Genomic DNA, 17812 nt, shown 5'->3' with positions numbered 1-17812 from the left:
AATTTTGTCAAAAACTTTATAGCTTAGCCGCATAGCTTGATCTCCTTTATTAGAAGAACAACACTTCAAATTTTCCCTCCCTCATTATTGTCACTGTCAAATTATTAATATATATATATATATATATTGATTGTATATACACACACAAATTAAGTGTAAAATATCTTAGAAATTAAAAATAAAATTTGGCTCAACGTTCCAATGTGGTTCATGCCAATGCTCAAAATAATCAAACTGTAAACATCACACTCAAAATGGGGGAATTCTTGTCCAACAAAGAATATAAAAAAATTAAAAAAAATAAAATAAAAAAAATAAAATAAAAAAAGGAAAAAAAGAAGGCAAACCTCACCTTTTGGAACTAAAAATTACATATATGCTATATAGCCTTGTGGTGGTATGACCATGGAATGACACAAGGTTATTTAAAACAAATCTAGAAGAATATAAATTATGAGACAATCCACATGTAGAAGGTTGACCACAGTGTAAGAGAGAATGAAGCCACAGCATATGTCCATAGCATGATAACAGAACATTCACTCTCACCAGCCTCAAACAACTGAGTAATCGTTCCTGCCAAGTTCATACGAGTGACAAACACAATAAGAATATTCATATGAAAATTATAAATGAAGAAAGGACTTGGGTGGTTCTAATTTTACAGTGGAAAATCGAAGAAATGAGAGGATAAAACTTCCTTTTTCCATATCTTTTGAGTTTAGCTCATGTATGCTGAGTTACGGAATGCATTCATTTGGTCTTCAAATGGAATTTTATTCCACATACTAACTTTGGATTTTTTTTTTTTTTTTTTTTCTTGATAAGATTAACTTTGGATTTTAAACAGATACAACCTGAAGCATTTCAGGACTTTATAGGTAATATGGCAAAGAGGCAAGTGCCAATGGCCTTGCCTAAGCTCACTCTATTTTCACATTCACACAAGAAGGAATGGATCGTTGAACTTACAGAATAAGATTCTAACCTTTTGAACTCTGTGTATCATGCTAGTTGTCAGCCAAAGTTTTAGCTTAGTAACAGCAACATTAGGCCAAATCATACATTTCAAGCACACATACAAGTTATATATTGTGTATCGGAATCCAGGCATCAATACCAAAGGATGAATGACTGCTACTTCTTTAACATACTCAGTTAAAAAATCTAGTGGTCTCTTCCAACATGAAACCTCTGCTGAAAGCTAAAAAAACAAGGTCTAAGGCTTCCGGAAAACTGAATGGCCATCTGAACCTGAAGAAAAACAGTTGGCACCTTTTGTAGCTAGGGCCACTACTTCTGTGCGGTGCAAATGAATTATCTTAAGCTCGATAATGAGCACCAAAAATTCTAGAGTTTTAAAAGAGAACAATAATAAAAGGATGCTACTGGCAACAAGATCATAAATGCAGAGGACAAGGTAAAGAATCAAGAATGTTTAAACCATAAAAGTTCATCATACCTACACTCATTGCAGGTGGAAGTGCATACTGAAGCATTAGAATAAATTGATATAATGAACTTGATCCCACCATGCCCCAACTGTGTGCAGCTTTCACAATAACAACACCCAAGAGCGGCAATATAATATACCGGACTACTATAACACCTACAACGAGTAACACGCCTACTTCTGATCTTCTTAAACCTAAAAGATAGAAGATGTAGTGATTAGGACAAATAAAACTTATTGAGATGAAAATTTGAAATTTATTTTGCCAATTTGAGGCAGAACAGTCTAAATCAAGGTAAGCATGAAAAATTAAATCAGTTTAGGAAACTACCCTTAAGCAGGTTTGCTCCCACTATCAAAGTCATAGATGGAATTGTTGCCTCCCTGCAAGTCAGATTTAAAACTGATGAGAATAATACACACAATTCTTAAACTAAACCCTAACAAGGTTTCCTTACACCAAGCTTCAATAATTTTGTTTATGGCTTTCCTGATTTTCAAAAAAAAAAAAAAAATCAATGGGCGATTAGGGAAGAACTGATAGCTAAACCCAAAGTATTCTCTACTGAAATATCCTTTAAAGAGCCCATTGAGGCTTTGTTGCTTGACAACATTGACCAAAAATCCTGTGGTTGATGAAGTTATAATACTTAAAGTTCGCTAAGATAATATATTTTTCCTGGATATGGAGTTATGTACAATTGAAAAGGATTATTGACATATGGGTAAAACTTAGGTACAATTCTTTAGGTGTTGTCTTATAGATTCCCTAAATAAATTCAACCACCTAATTTTTGCCCTTGGCATATTAGGCCACACTTCTGTCACTTCAAGTCAGGGAAAAGACCTTAGAAGATGTGATGCTAATAAAAAGGCAAATGCGTGAAATAAGATAGTGCATAGACTATCTCTTGGAAGTTGGGAGCAAGAAAATTAAAAATGTTATATAAACATTTATCCTGCAAGCATATATGAATCTTTAAGGATTTGAAGTGCGAAATCTCAGGGCCACGATAATCAAACCAAGTCTCAACCATCAGGAGCTGTACAGAGTATGTAATAATTAATACCCCAGCAAAGATGCAGAACTAATGATCACACGAAGAGGAGCACTATCACCAATCATTAGCTTTCGAATTGGAGAAATTATTCCGATGATAAACCCTGCAATCTAGAAAAGAAAACAAGTAGTAAATTAATGGCTCCATTCACACATTAAGTAACAACTCAATATCAAACTTTGTTTCAATGTAGTAAAGACAATCTAACATGCCATAGACAGGTCTTTTGCCTGCTGCTTGTTAAATGAGCTGGAGCAAGGCATGAAAATTTGAAATAAGTCTTATATGAGATTTCAGACTTCAAAGTACAACCAAAGTACATTCAAATTTTTTTTTTTAGCCAGAGGAAAATCAATCTTTATACTGATTTCACAGAAGATTGACATGAGTCTCTATCATTCCTTAACTTCATGGGGAGTGCATTTGATCAAGGCTAAAAGTATGATCAAGTTATGTATTTTAAAAAATAGCAGTGCTATTGACAACGTAAAATAATTTATCTGTTCTTGCAATGAATGTATTCCCAAATATGAATTTTTTTTTTTCCTGACAGAGGACTGAAATGTATTCGAACAACCAAATTTGTCAACTTGGTAGGGTTAAAAAATAATATTATTAAATAGAACTCTCTCAGGTATCTTACAAGGATTATAGACTGAAAACAAACAGATACCTTCTTTCCAAACAACATAAATATTTTGATCATGCAGAATATAATAAGCATTATGAGCATACCACTCCAATGGTAGATGGTGCGAACAACATCTTCAGATTGATCTGTCCTGCAGACATCTTGATGCACTGAATAATCTGATTCAGAACAGTCACCTGCCGAATTTTTTTTAAAAAAAGATTTATATAAAAGGTTATCAAATAGAAATAAAAATCATTACTATATTTCTCTTGGTACTCTCTCTGCTTTAAAAGCAGTGTCATTTTTTCATCTTATAAAATGTAGTAATTCAAAGTGTTAGAATAATGATTAAGTGACTAAATTAAGTATTTTTTATTAGTTTCAGTTATTGGGACAAGTGGTACTTTATCACAAAGTATTAGCCACCAACATTAAGAGAAATTTTCACTTATAGTTATAGGTAAGGATAACGTCATAAAGGAACTACTGCATTGAGATGCTTCAATGACTGAATTCAGCTCCTTTAAGCTTTCTTTTCTCAAACGTGACATACAATTTGAGACAGGGAGATGAATTATGATGCTTGACATTCATTTGTCTGGAAAGGTGAAATAGAATATTATTGTATATATTCAAGTCAACAATTATTGGATCTATGATTTCCTATATCAGAACTACATCTACCTCTCCTGCGTGTCTGCTAACTTGCTAGGTCTACGGAGGGGGTATATATAAAGGAGAGCTTCCCTTTGATCCTCAAATGCTAAGAAAAGAATATCTCCACTAAATAGGATTTTTATGATCAATTTGATGACTACACTCTTCTTAAATCCAAATGATGGTATACATTTTGAGAAAGAAAACAGATTTCAAATGAAAATTTTCTTTGTACTGAAAAAGAGAGGCAATGAGTAACTTTTGATAGTAATGCTAGCTAGGAAAACCTTTACTTTCCCCTCAGATGTAGTATGAGTCAGTTCAACTTGATCTGAATGGTCATCAGAGCTTGGACAATCCCTTGAAGGAAGCAGTGATTCTGTGCAAGTCTCTGGAAATGTTTCTGCACTTTCGCCAGACAACGTTATGCTGATTGTGGAGTCATGTGTATTGACATATTTTATGCTATTATTTGCATATACCCGCATTATCATATACACATAAGACCATATATAAATTGCTCCAACCTGAAGCATTAGAGTAATTAAGATATAACAAGTTAAAAATAACATTAATCTCATTGAAAAATGAAGAGCAGTAAGACATGCTAAAGAATTTCCGTTCTTGCAAAGGTAGGAATTCTCTTAGACAGACATTGTCAGTGAAAGCCATTCAAAAAGTGGCTGTAACTTAGTAAATCAAATCAACTGCCAGCTGGAACATTTTGTAGCTAAAATTTCATGGACAGACATCCTAAACTCATATAATGACTCCCTTTTTTTTTCTTCCTGTGGATGAATACATATGAGCATAAATTGTTACATTTCTCTTTTAGGCAACTTAAAATATTAGAATTATAGATCATACCGCCATAGAAAGTGAAGCATAAGCTTCTCCATATGTCGAGCAGGTGGATGAATCCCCAAATGGACTGTTTGTTTCATCACAGACCGCTGGAACAATAATGAGAAGCAAGTTTCCCAAATTTCCTGTTCAAATTTCATTAACAAAACACCATGAAATATCAAACTTGTGACAGGATAATATTTCCTTCCATATTGTTAAAGATATCAAGGCTAAACCCTAGTCAAGGCCTAAGTCTGCTGTCCATATTCATTAATCCTACTTAAAATGCAAGCAAAGAAATCTTCATTTTACTTGTATTGTAAGTCAGGTAACCCTAAGATTTAGCGTTCCATAAATACCCTACAATGGGTTCAATATGATAGTAAAGATGTAATCATCAATGATTTTCACACATGAACATATACTGCTAGACTGAACTACGTTCTATCTCTCTACATTATTTTATTTTCTTCTTTCTTTTTCCCTAGAGCCCAAATGAATGGAGAGGATCCTAATATGTTATAATAATTAACCATTAAATTTACAAATTTTCTAACAGTTTCTTTGAGGTAATTAGTAATTTGCTTCTCAAAAAAAAAAAAAAAAAATATTAGTAATTTATCATACTATCAAAATTAGTTTAAAGGATTAAGACATCACAGAATATCAGAAGAATATTAGAAAGATATCCAAAAGCACCTGCGGAACAGCAACCGATTACAAGGCCATGCAGATGTTTAGGAGTTCTGGTGATTTTGACAAGTATCCATGCAAGTGCTGAGCCAATAATAAAGGTGAGAAGGATATTCACTGGCATGAACCACCTGCACATTTGCATTTGTCCTATAGTTACTTACCCAGCTATACATTATACAAACAAAGATAAGAAAAAATAGCTTCATTGAATTAGATGAGATCCCCCCCCCCCCCCCCCCCCCCCCCCCCAAAAAAAAAGTGTCGAGAGTAGGGAGATAATAAAACTTACAATGTAACCATGCTGCTGAAAGTAATAGTTTCAGACAAGTTGCTAACCATGAGTGCAGGAGTGAACACAAAAAATACAATCTGTTACATATATAAAACTAAAAAAATGTTAGTCCTTGGTGGGTGAGTGCATATGCGCGTGAATATGGGAGGGCAAAGGAAGTAGTATCTCATAGAACCACTGTATGCAATGACTCCCTCTAGGGGAGTAAACCTAGAAGTTTTTATTTGGGAGGCCGAGTTGTGGTACTTATTCATTAGTTAAGATAAACTCCCACACAAACACATAGAACTTAGTATCTTTTATCAAATTTATTGTACATTATACCAGCCAAGACATGTGAGAATGCTGGGGTGGCTGGGTCCAAATCGTACATGTGGAGTAATTGTGAGCAAAGGAAAATTAACGCTATCTGAAGGAGGGGTCGTGCCAACGGCGTGACCATTTTGGAGAAGAGTGAGATTTGCACCTAACATGGACAACCAGTACTTGCACACAAGGGAGATAGCGACCTTCCATTGTCAAGTGCTACAGAACACCCCTTATTGGCTCAACTTGTGTTAGACCACTGTTAATGACACATGTGTCACTCTTAACATCCCTGATGTCCCTTTCCTTATCCAAGGTTTGCCCCTCATGTAGTAGCAGAGCCACCCTCAATTCCACTACCCTGGCATTGGCGTGCTTTCTCTCTCCTCCAACCATTACAATGTTATATAGTACAGTAGTTGTTTTAAGATTCAAATGGAGGAATCACGATTTGACACCTCTCCTCATGTACCTAGTAACACTTCTCAGACTATAAGAGGAACATGTTACTGGGCCATTAGGGCAAGGACCTAATGAGAAAACAAGAGAAAAACTAAAAAGTTTGGGTAGGAAAATGAGGTAGAGAGAAAAAGACATTCTTTGGGGAAGAACATCACCATTGTACAAAAATCTTGATTCTTCTTTACATAATAGAGATCATAAGAAAGTAAGGGACATTCCCCTTGCGCCCCTGTGGTTTTTCATCCCTTTCAAAGGATTTTTCACATATTTCCTATATCTTCTTTACTTTTCATGTTATACTCTCTCTTGCTCTTGACATTAAAGTGTTAAAGCTTTCATTTTTAGTATTCTTAGGCTTTTTCACTTAAATGTACTATTAGATCCGTCACACACTCTCTTACACAATCTAAAGATAATCTAAAGATCTAAATTGCACATACAATTAAATTCATTCAATGATGATTTTTCATAGAATAAAATTCATCTTTTACCAAATTTCATAGTAAAATCCTTAAAGTTTTCATTTTCAATATAAATTACCAAAATGAGTAAAAAAAAAATTCATTTGAAGTAATGAAGTTTTTAAACAGATTAACAATTCAAAACTATAACAGATAGAAGAACACATTTTATGATACAAAATAAAGTTGGAAAAAATAAAATACCTTCTCTATAACTACAAAACCAATTGGACAATTCTTTTTTTAAGAGGATTGTTGGATTAATTCAAATATTTTGGGGTGGCTCTTAGGCTAAATCATTAAAATGTTAAATATTTATATGTAGTATACATAATTTTTCCAAAAAAAAAAAAAAAAAAAACACAAAACAAAAAACAGAATTGGGGGAGCCATCATGTATGTATCTTTGCACTTGACTCCCTCACATGCAATGAGGAAGCCATTTGCATGCAATAGTTCCATAAAATATTTTTCCCGATGATGAGCAAAGACAAAAGATTTTGTACATAGAAATAGAGCAAAGCATAGCATAGAATAACAATATGTCCTTTAGAAATATATAGGAGGCATCTGCACAATTATTAACCGAACCTGGAATTTTAGCATAAATATGGTTTAAAGCATTTGAAGATAAGGATTTGGACCTCGATTTTTAATTAAATGAATTGAATCAAGTATAAGAAAGGAGTAAAAATTCTTTCCATTGATGAAATTTATGGATGAATTTAAATTTTATTAATATATAGATATAAGTAGAGTTAAAATATTATTTCAAATTCATAATATCAAAAATGTTTTTGTTGTAGCGGAGTTCTCAAAATGCAAATTTATTATGTATTGTTAAATTCATATAAAAAAATTATACTAGGAATTGTTCTTTAAATCCTTAATCTGGAACATAAATTAGTATAATTAGATGTATGTAATGAAAATTATTCAATACTCCAATATAGTGTCGCGATCCTCCTAACTCTCACATGAATGTTTATCATAATTTTAATTAGTGGAACCTTCCAAGCTAAAAATTGAAACTGATATGTCTATATTTAACCCAAAAAAAAAAAAAAAAAGTTTATACAACAACCTTATGTTTCATAAAAATGGACTTCCCTCTGTCCTACATGAAACAAAGGTTTGTTTAAATAAGTGCTGTCAAGATGTTGAAAGAATCATGTAGGACTAGGATCACAACATTAATTTCATCCTTTTTGTTTTTGGTATACTTTTATGGATTTTATTAATATGTGCTTTAAGGATATACAATAATAACAATAATAAACTAATTTTAGAAAAAATTTATTAGAAATTAAAAAAATTTTAACAACTCTTTCAACCCTTAATAAAACTTTTTCAAAAATTGATTTATTAAAGACGAACATTAACCGGACCTACTTTTATTTCATTTCGGTTCCGCTTCCTTAATAACTTTGTCCACAAAGACGGAACAAGTAGTACTATGTTATCACGTAGCTTGGTAGCAGCTTTTACGGAAGTGCATCTTGAAAAAGTGAACAATTCTCAGTGGATTCAAATCAAAACTCATAATTTTAGCTTCAGTGTCAACTTTCTATGACACCCATTAATTCTCCAATATATATAAGCCTGTAAAAAGGGCACGCTATGGCCACTCGTCTAAGACCCAAATTAGAGCTAAAAGCAGGGAATGAACCCCCGCAAAGAAAAGAAGCATTGAAACACTAGTCAAATCTTCTTTAAACACCCACTTCCTCTTTCACTTTTCATTGACATGTTTTAATTTAATTTATTGGGTTGGGTTGAATTATTAAAAAAAAAAAAACAAAAAAAAAAGGTGTGTTGTGTTGTGTTGTGTTGTCACTGTTGTGTGCGCGCGCGCATGGGTCATGGTCATGAGTGTCATTGAAATTAACAAAAACAACGCTGGAAGTATATGACTTACGTTGTTCAAATGATGCCTTCCTTCTGGGCCCAAAAGACCTATCCGATCTATTGCAAGCAGTAATCCAATGGCAGTGATGAGGAGCGTTTTCAGAACTGGCATCAACGCAACAATGAACAGATCTAGGAATTCCATTGCGCACGCACCGACACTGCTTCTCCAATCTAAGTAAAGTGACCAAAGCAACCCGTACCTTCAATTAATTACTAGTTTCACTTTCAAACAAAATATGGTGGTCATGCATATATAGGATAACATGTTGATTAAAATATACCATCTGTCTATCTCTACCATTATTAATTATTGTTACCATTAGGTAGAATCCTATTATATTGTTTGGCTTTTGCGGTGAATGGTAATGTCTATTCTTGTCGGAATCACTGTTTCCTTTACAGCATCAACATAACTATAGTGTTTAGAGCATTTTAAAGTTAAAACCGAGTTAGAAAATAATAAACTTCTCTCTCAACAAAAACTCGAAACAGTCTGAGACTGTTCTCTACCAAGAAAACTCCTTTTTTTTTTTTTTTTTCTCCCTTCCATGATAGACAAAAAGTGAATGTTCTCTCAAGTAAAATAGGTAAAGTTAAAAGAACCAATCTTAAATTAGAATATATATAATAAAATAAATAAATAATTTTGTTAAACAAGTAATTGTTGAGTTTTGGATTTTACATGTCACATGCATGGATATGCTAAGGATGCAAACCATTGCTCTAAAGATTGGATTGAAATATATATATTTCTTATTTCTTCTCCTTTCATGCCTTTGAGAAATCGATTTTCATTTAAAGAAGATGGCATACGAGATACATATTCCGCCGCGCCAAGAAAAAGAACAGAAATTCTCCGCAATCAGAGGCAGTATCATGTCCCTTCATTATCACTTTTAAGTTTTGACTGCTTACCAGACAACTCTCTCTCTCTCTCTCTCTCTCGCTCTCTCTCTTACTTTTTAATATTTCCTAATGACCTAATAAACAATAATAATTCTTTAAATATTTCCCTAACTTCTACAAAAGTTATTTCCCAATGACCTATAAACAATTTTTTTTTTTTAAATAATTCCTTAACTTAGACAAAAGTACTTAGTTACCTGTTGTATTTTAAATGATTTCTATCAAAGGTACAATGCAAAATATGAGAACTGTACACTGAAAGCCAGCTAAAATAATAGCTCCATCTTCCTGTAAATTCCAAAAAATCAATTCCTATAAATTCCAAAAAATCAAGTATCACAACTTTGCCACTGCTCTAATGTGATGCATTATGAATGATAAAATATCTATTAAAGTGATAAACAGCCTTTCACAATTGTCACATCAAAATTATGTCCCAGAAAGTTGCAATCTTAGAATTGGTGTAAAGTCTAGAATACCTTAAATTTTTTTTTTTTTTTTGTTGATAATTTTGAACCCAGCTTCACCCTCAGCCAGAACTTATAAGAGTAGAAGGTAACAGTTGAGGTAGAGCTCACTGACAAAATGATTTTTCTTTTTCACAAATAAGAGATGAAAATATACGGTACTAAACTGGAATAATGAGAGAGAGCAACCGGCCAGCTAAAGACCAATAATTTACAGGCCAATTGAGTTGAAATGGAATTGTCCAATGAAGACCACCTTAAGTAGATCTGGAATGCAAAGTTGAATTTATAGTAAAATGAATAATAATGAAATGCACAATATTCATGCAGCTGCAGCATATTACTGAAAAGAAGTAGTAATTTACCCAAAAGAAGAAAAGAAAAGAAGTAGTAATTTACCTAGCTACTAACACGGTACCAGAGCTGGTAATTGATCGATATCCTGTGCAAATTCAAGCTAACAAGTACGCCAGTGGAGGTATAGAATATCAGACTCAGTCGGCCTTGTGTTTCTGTGTGCAAATATATGGCACATGCATCTCTCGATTCCTTTAACTGAATTATTGTCCGGTTTCTAAATTGGAAAAGTCAACATTTGTTGTTTACGTTTGTGAGTGGAAAACGCGAGAAGATAACTCTGCTTCCTGTCTCAATCTGAGCCTGAGAAGGAAGACAGTGAGCATGTGTATGGTCTAGTGTGCATTTGCCTAGCACTGAAATTATATTTAAGCTGAGGCATTGCCTTTTTTTGGTCTTATAGCACTGTTTATGGACCATCAAACTTAATAAAATGCAGATTTTTATGTAAATTTAAGTTTTATGGTATTATTCACACATTTATTATTTTGTTACAATATTTTTAATAATAAGTTTTTAGTTTTTCACAATAAGTTGTATCCAAATAAGCCCATAATAAAAGAGTAACATCAATCACGTTTACAAAGTGGAGAATAACAAATAGTGACTTAATTATTATTAATATTAGAAAGATCGAGGAGAATAATAATTTATTAACTATATGAAAAGAGCAAAAAGATTATGAATAGTATTTTTTGGTTTATTCAATTAGGGAGCTGTACTTTTTCTTTTTCTTTCCCCCCTTTTTTTCCTTCAAGTATGCCCGTTGGTTTGAGTTTTGTCTTTGTTTTTGTTTTTGTTTTTTTTTTTTTTAAAGATCTTTGTATGTTTACTTTGTAATTGCAAGGTAAGTTTACATTGTAGATACACAAAAAGTGACAAATATTATACACATTTACACAAAAAAAAGGGTAAATATTGTACAAATTTGCAAATGTGTACAAAATTTGCCAATTTTTATGTGTCTACAATATAAATTTACATTGTAAGTACAATGCATACATAGAGATATTGTGAAAATGTTGTGACGCATATGTCAATTCCTTATAGGTTAAAATAAAATAATAAAATATCACATCGAGATCTAGCACAAGTAAAAATATCATAACATTTTATTGTTATTATAATATTTTCACAATTATTGAGGTGTAAGTTCCTCATATGTCAAAATAAGATAATAAAATATTAGATTGAGATCCACCATGGTTGAAAATAGAATTATTATGAAAACGTTGTAATATTTTGTTGTTTTCATACTGTAGGGTCACGATTTGGGGCCCAAGCCCAAGTAGTATGAGGTCTTGGTCCAAGGAGCCCAGAAACAATGAATTTGTAAAGAATGGGTCGTAGAATTAAGTCCTAGCGAGTTGGACAACGGTTGGTATTGTGCTATACAACAATTAAACACAAATAAAACACGTTGACATCCATAGATTTTCAGTCTAAGGAGGTTAAATGAATATTTATTGATTACCGTTTGAGTATTATGGCAGTTTAGATTGCTACAGTATTGTCTTTTTTACTCTTCGTCCCCTTCACTCATGGGGACTTCTCATATTATATAACCTTCTTGAAGCCATTGTGGTCTTATATTTGTTGATCTTCTGGATCCCTACTTGAGTGTTTGTCCTATCGAACACCCCTCTTCAGCCTTCTGTGAGTTGTGGTGCTCAAGGCAGTACTGTTCACAAGTCCTCTCCACATAAATACACCCAAAAAAGTAGTTGCAATACATTTAAAGTGGTAGCAGCAGTCTCTCCTTGGATATTTTGCGTTTTCTTCTTCCCCACAAGTTTGTAAGGCACGTCCCTATTGCTAATGCCTATTGGAAGGGTTCCTCTAATTGCCAGAGTGCATATTTAAGCTACATTCATCACGTCTGAGGAGGCATTCCTCCTCGAATCGTCCTCCAAATGCTCCTTGCCTATAAGAGCTAAAGTGAAAATCCTTTTAGCAACTATTTCCTCTCCTCAGACTTTGCTAATTGTCCCGGGTGTGACCCAAAGCCTATTACATGATTTGGAGTCTTTGCCCCTACACATACTCTTTTTTTTTTTTTTGGTTGGTTTAGTCAAATTTAGTAATCTATATATAAAAAGAGTGAATAGGAAAAGCTACCATAGCTTCACTACAATAGTTTTGGTTTGTTCAATTTTCACTGTTTTGCTGGCCACTTTTTTTTTTTTGGTGAATGCGTAAAGTTGCAATAGATTTGCTACATTTTTTTTGGTTTGTCCAATTCACATTGTTTCACATTATAATAAAATATTAACATAACAAATTGGCCCAATATTTTCACAATTTTTGAGGTGTTAATTCCTTATAGGTCGAAATAAAATAATAAAATAACATATTGGAATCAACCACAACTAAAAATAAAGCTATTGTGAAAAAAAAAAAAGTGCTACATCCATAATATTTTTTGCAATACTTTCATAACAAATTGTAGGTGGTAAATTGTTTTTTATTCTAATTTAAACTTACCAATGAAACTACTTTTTTGCCCACCAATAACAACTTATAACAACCTATTACTTATGATTTGTTGTGAAAAATGTCGTGGACAATTTTTTTTTTTTTTTGGTGAAAATGTTAAGACATTTTGTTTTCGATTCTAAACTGTTGAGCTGTCAATTATTTGCAAGTCAAAATAAAATATAATAAAATTATAAAAGTATTATGAAAATGTTGTGACATCCTGTTGTATTTTAAAAAATTTTTTGTTGGTTTAATCAGTTTTGTTGAGCCAAAATTCATAGTTTTACATACAATTTTCTTGAGTTGAATTTTTGTATTTTTTTTCTTTGCGCACCATTTTAAGTAAAATCACATAGTTTTACACACAAAAACAAAAATAAAAACTTAGGATAAAAACACTTTTCTTCATTTATGTTCAGGGTTGTTTACAATTCCTCCTTAAAGTTTAAGATCATGCAATTTTTCCCTTAATATTTTGGAAACGAGCAAATATGTCATATTATTATTCTCCCAGTTAAACCGTAATGAAATCTTATGATTCTTAAATACTCCTACTAAATTTTAACGTTCCAAAAATTTTCTTCACGTATTTTGAGTTTTAGATAGTAGTAATTATTGAAAAGTTGGAATGATGATATAAGGTGTTTTATTTATTATTTAAAAAACATTGATTTTCTAGGTTTAAATTTTCGAAACTTATGATATATCTAATGGAAAGTTCTATCACACATGCTTTTCATTATCTTTTTTTTTTTCTTAGCAAAACTTAGTTGTTTATTGTTGAAAGATGATTATATTCATTATCATTTTTAAAAGTTTTTAGTGAGTGGATATATTGACTTTAGCAAATAAGTACTAAAAAACTATTATAGTAAAATAGATATTTATATATTAAATAACTATCCTAACTTTATGGTTGATTAAAATTCTTATATGAATAAGATTAACTTTTTATAACATAATTATCAAAATTCTTAAAATTAATATTTCTATTAATTAATGTAAATTTCTATACATTTTAAAAATCAAATGATTTAGAGGGTGTTTGATACATGTTTTCTAACAACTATTTTCAATTTTTAAACAATATTACACGTATTTTTACACACTTTTTTATTCACATGTATTTCCACACTTGTTTTCAAATAACAATATTCAGATGCCAAACACATATAACTTTATTTTATAATACAAATAAAATCTAACCTTAACCTTTACTCTCTTTTTTTTTTTTCACAGTAAACATGTGTATTGCACACATGCACTTGCTACCCTCGCTAGCTATTTATAATATGATAAATAAATTCGGTAAAACGTGTTGCATTAGCTAGCTACGTACTGTATTAGCTATGCTAGCTAGCTAGTTGTAAATGAATTAATCTGAGACCAAAGACAAAATGAAAGGAATCTTATCACTTCCTGTGGGGTTCACAATTTCATGAAACCACGACACGGAACCTCATAATTACTCATTTATCATGCTTTTTTTTTTTTTTTTTGAGGAGAAATCATGCATGATTATTATTTCATTCCTCAATTATCCCACAAAATGAAGTGAAAGGAATCCTACTAATCCTAGCTGCATTAACATGTGTTTCACCTTCCATTCTTCACCTCAACTACCTTTCTTTTTTTATTATTATATTTAGTTGTCTCTTCCCGGGTCCGTAATCAGTATTAATTGTGTCTGTCTAGACTCTGAATACTACTCACTCACCCACACCACCATTATATTAATTAGTTCCAGTACGTAATTAAATAAAAAAAGAAATTTAACCGGTAGTGCTACTGTATATTTGTAGTAAGTTGTTAGTATTTCATAAATCTCTACACCCATCTCAACTTGCCTTTTTGAGGTGTGATGAGTCTGATGACCATACAACATCCGCTTTTGCATAAATAACAAGGGAATTTGGTCGTAAAAAAAAAAAAAAAAAAAAAAAAAAAACAAGGGAATTTGGTCCATGAATAGTGTCCACAAGGTATGCATACGACATGCCAACATGCGAATATGTCCAAATATGTCATATCGTCACCACACTACTGCCACTTTTATATTATTATTATAAATAAAATAGCAAACCCGTGCTTTACAAACCAGATATAAATGCATGATTAATTAGGAACCTCAATCAGTATTAATTATACTATTATTACTTGTTGATATATATATTTTTTTATACAAGATGAAATTTTTATTCTAATCTAATCTAACATAATATACTTCTATATATATATATATTATGTACATAATACAAAAATATATTATTAATTAAAATTTATAAAAGCAACACACACCTGCTTCACGTTTCCATTACTAAAATATATATGTCCAGAAATTAAAGTTGTTCACATGCTGTCGCCCCTGCTTTGCGCACACAGACACAGGGTTTGATTTTCTAGTTTTTTTTGTTTTGAGAAATAAGTTTCTAGTTAGTGGCAGTAGGGGTAGGGCTGTAGGGGTTTGACAATATATAAATGAAATAAAGATTTTACTAATGTGTGCCTTAAGGACACATAATAATTAATCATTTTTGAAAAAAGTTTTTAGGGAATTAAAAAAGTATTGACAGTTTTTTCAATTTTCAAAAAAATATTTTCAAAAATAAAAAATTTAGGACACACATTAATCGGACTCATGTAATAATAAGTTTGGTTTGTCAGTGCAACTGCAATCGTATACTAATGCACAGCGCGTGCCAACTACGTACCCATTACCCACCCCTCGGTCCCATTCTTCATCAATAATATGCCTCAAAATTTAAAAGCGTCTTAAAATATTTGACGCGTGTATTATTATTATTATTATTTTTTGATTTGGTGTATTATTGATCGGGGCCACCACAAGTTTCGCATGTTCCAAATTTCCAATGTGGTGGGGTGGGAGACAACAATATTAATGGTCACAACTCATGGTATATGGCGCATATGGGGTATGTAATGTCAGGGAGTTTTCAGCACAAAAAAAACGCCAGGGGGTGCAAGTGGGGTGAGAAATAATAAAAGGCATTCACATCAAGGTACTAAAATCGCTAAATGCTATTTTAGCATCCAAAATATTAAAAAATTCACTACATCAAAGGTGCTAGACTTATAAATTTTTAACTCTTAGTTTTAGTATTCTGCCTCTCTCTCTTTTTTTCTTTTCTTTTTTTTTTTCCCTCTTTTTTTATCACCCACACCAACACCTCCACCACTTCTCCCTTTCGATTGAAACCAACCCAATGCCTCTCTTCTCCATCTTGCAAGTGAACCCAAAGTCGAACCTTCAAGGCTATTTCTTCTCCATTGCTCTCTCCCCTCTCTATTAGATCAGTGATTTAGGGTTTCCAAATCTGTTTCTTCATTACTATTTTATTTCAATCGTGAACCAATTTTATGATATACGAGATCAAAACTCGAAAGTATTAGTGATTAATTACTTAATTTTTGTTGATCTGGTTCAGTCTTAGTTGATTTGATTAGCTTCGTTTTTTTTACTTTAGATTTTCACGTTGCTTGAATCACAGTATATATAGTGAAAATTTATTAAATTTGAGTATTTTCTCTCTGCTTTGATAGTGATGGTGGTGGTGGTTTGTGGTTGTGATGATGATTGTGGTGCTGATACGATGATTTTGTTTTGTTTTGTTTTTTTGCAGCAGGTTGTGGTTGTGGTTGTGGCTGGTTGTTGGTTTTTGTGGTGGTTGTTTTATATTATTTTAATGAATTGTTTATATTATTTTGATAAAATGTATGTAAAATACTATAGAAGATTTTTTATAGAGTGTATTATAAAGTGAAACGTTAAAATAGATAAAATAGATTTTTGAGGTGCAAAAAACTAAATCTTTTAAAACATTTAATGTAAATGCTCTAAGTAATTAATTTTTTTTTTTTTTATGTTAATGGATGCCCTAGGGCATTTGAAAATAAAGAAAGTTTTGATGTCATTTTATTGGAAATATAAAAAGATGAAAAAAGAATCAATTGCTTTTATTATTTTTTTTCCATAAAATATTTCCAAAGTTATTCCTTAAACTAATATATCTAGAACATCTGTTAACTTTCTTCTTAAAATAAAAATAAATAAATAAAAAAATAAAAAAGAGGAAGAAGGACATCCGTTAAATTATTTTTCCTTTTAAGGAATGGTGGTCACAACTACTGGTCGCGTGCGTGCTTTTATTTTGCTAAAGGCAGTTGGATAATAAATGCACATCACGCTCAGCAATCCAGTGGCGCAAAACTTTATGTACATTTACATCTCATAATTTTTTTTTTTTTTGGTCAATCGGGTGAATATATTGAAAACAACAAACAACAATTACAGACTGGCCACAGAGGCCAAATTAGTGGCAACACGCCTGTAATAATACAGCCCATTCATATCAGCATCAAACAAAACACTTAAATCATCAGAGAGGGAGAGGTATTAAAAACAACAAAATTTTCCATCATAGAACAACCTCTCTTGGCCAGCAAATCAGCACATTTATTCGCCTTTTTAAACACATGTCCCACCAGGACCTGCATGAACCTGACCATGAGAGACCTGCAGTCACACAGTAGAGGAGCTTAGCTTCTGTTAGGACAATCAGCACTATTAAGCATCTCCATAATCACCTTGACATTAAGCTCCACCTCTAACTGATTTATTCCCAACTGAATGGCCAAAGTCAGACCATCCCGCAAAGCCCACCACTCAGCCATCACACTAGTAGTGTGCCCAATTAATCTCGAGAATCCCTTAACCCAAACTCCACGGCAGCCTCACATTTCTTTTATAGAATTCTAACCAGTGATTTTGCAATCCATGTCCATTTGTGTGCGCCGTGACTGTGAA

The 17812-nt window shown here is 32.2% G+C and overlaps 1 protein-coding gene across 5 annotated transcripts; it reads right to left on the bottom strand.

Annotated features, from left to right (window-relative positions):
- Nucleotides 1-189: 189 nt before the first annotated feature.
- Nucleotides 190-10867, bottom strand: LOC115949637 (protein PIN-LIKES 3-like). Of its 5 annotated transcripts, none has more exons than XM_031066915.1 (12): nt 10552-10867; nt 10320-10419; nt 8787-8950; nt 5637-5716; nt 5351-5475; nt 4673-4794; nt 4093-4332; nt 3250-3342; nt 2524-2624; nt 1785-1837; nt 1463-1648; nt 190-576 (listed from the first exon to the last, which is right to left on the bottom strand). In XM_031066915.1, the coding sequence occupies exons 3-12, from the start codon at nt 8919-8921 to the stop codon at nt 452-454; spliced, it is 1260 nt and encodes a 419-aa protein (XP_030922775.1). In that variant the 5' UTR covers nt 8922-8950; nt 10320-10419; nt 10552-10867; the 3' UTR covers nt 190-451. The 5 variants fall into 5 exon arrangements, with proteins under 5 accessions (XP_030922775.1, XP_030922773.1, XP_030922777.1 ...); XM_031066913.1 differs by lacking the exon at nt 10320-10419 and adding an exon at nt 9883-9973; XM_031066917.1 differs by lacking the exon at nt 10320-10419 and adding an exon at nt 9883-9973 and having other exon boundaries at nt 4099-4332.
- Nucleotides 10868-17812: the final 6945 nt, after the last annotated feature.

This window comes from Quercus lobata, chromosome 6 (assembly GCF_001633185.2).
Source record: "Quercus lobata isolate SW786 chromosome 6, ValleyOak3.0 Primary Assembly, whole genome shotgun sequence".
In the NCBI taxonomy this organism is placed as follows: Eukaryota; Viridiplantae; Streptophyta; class Magnoliopsida; order Fagales; family Fagaceae; genus Quercus; species Quercus lobata.
The sequence above is the reverse complement of the archived record's forward strand: the minus strand, read 5'-3'. Positions and strand labels throughout refer to the sequence as shown.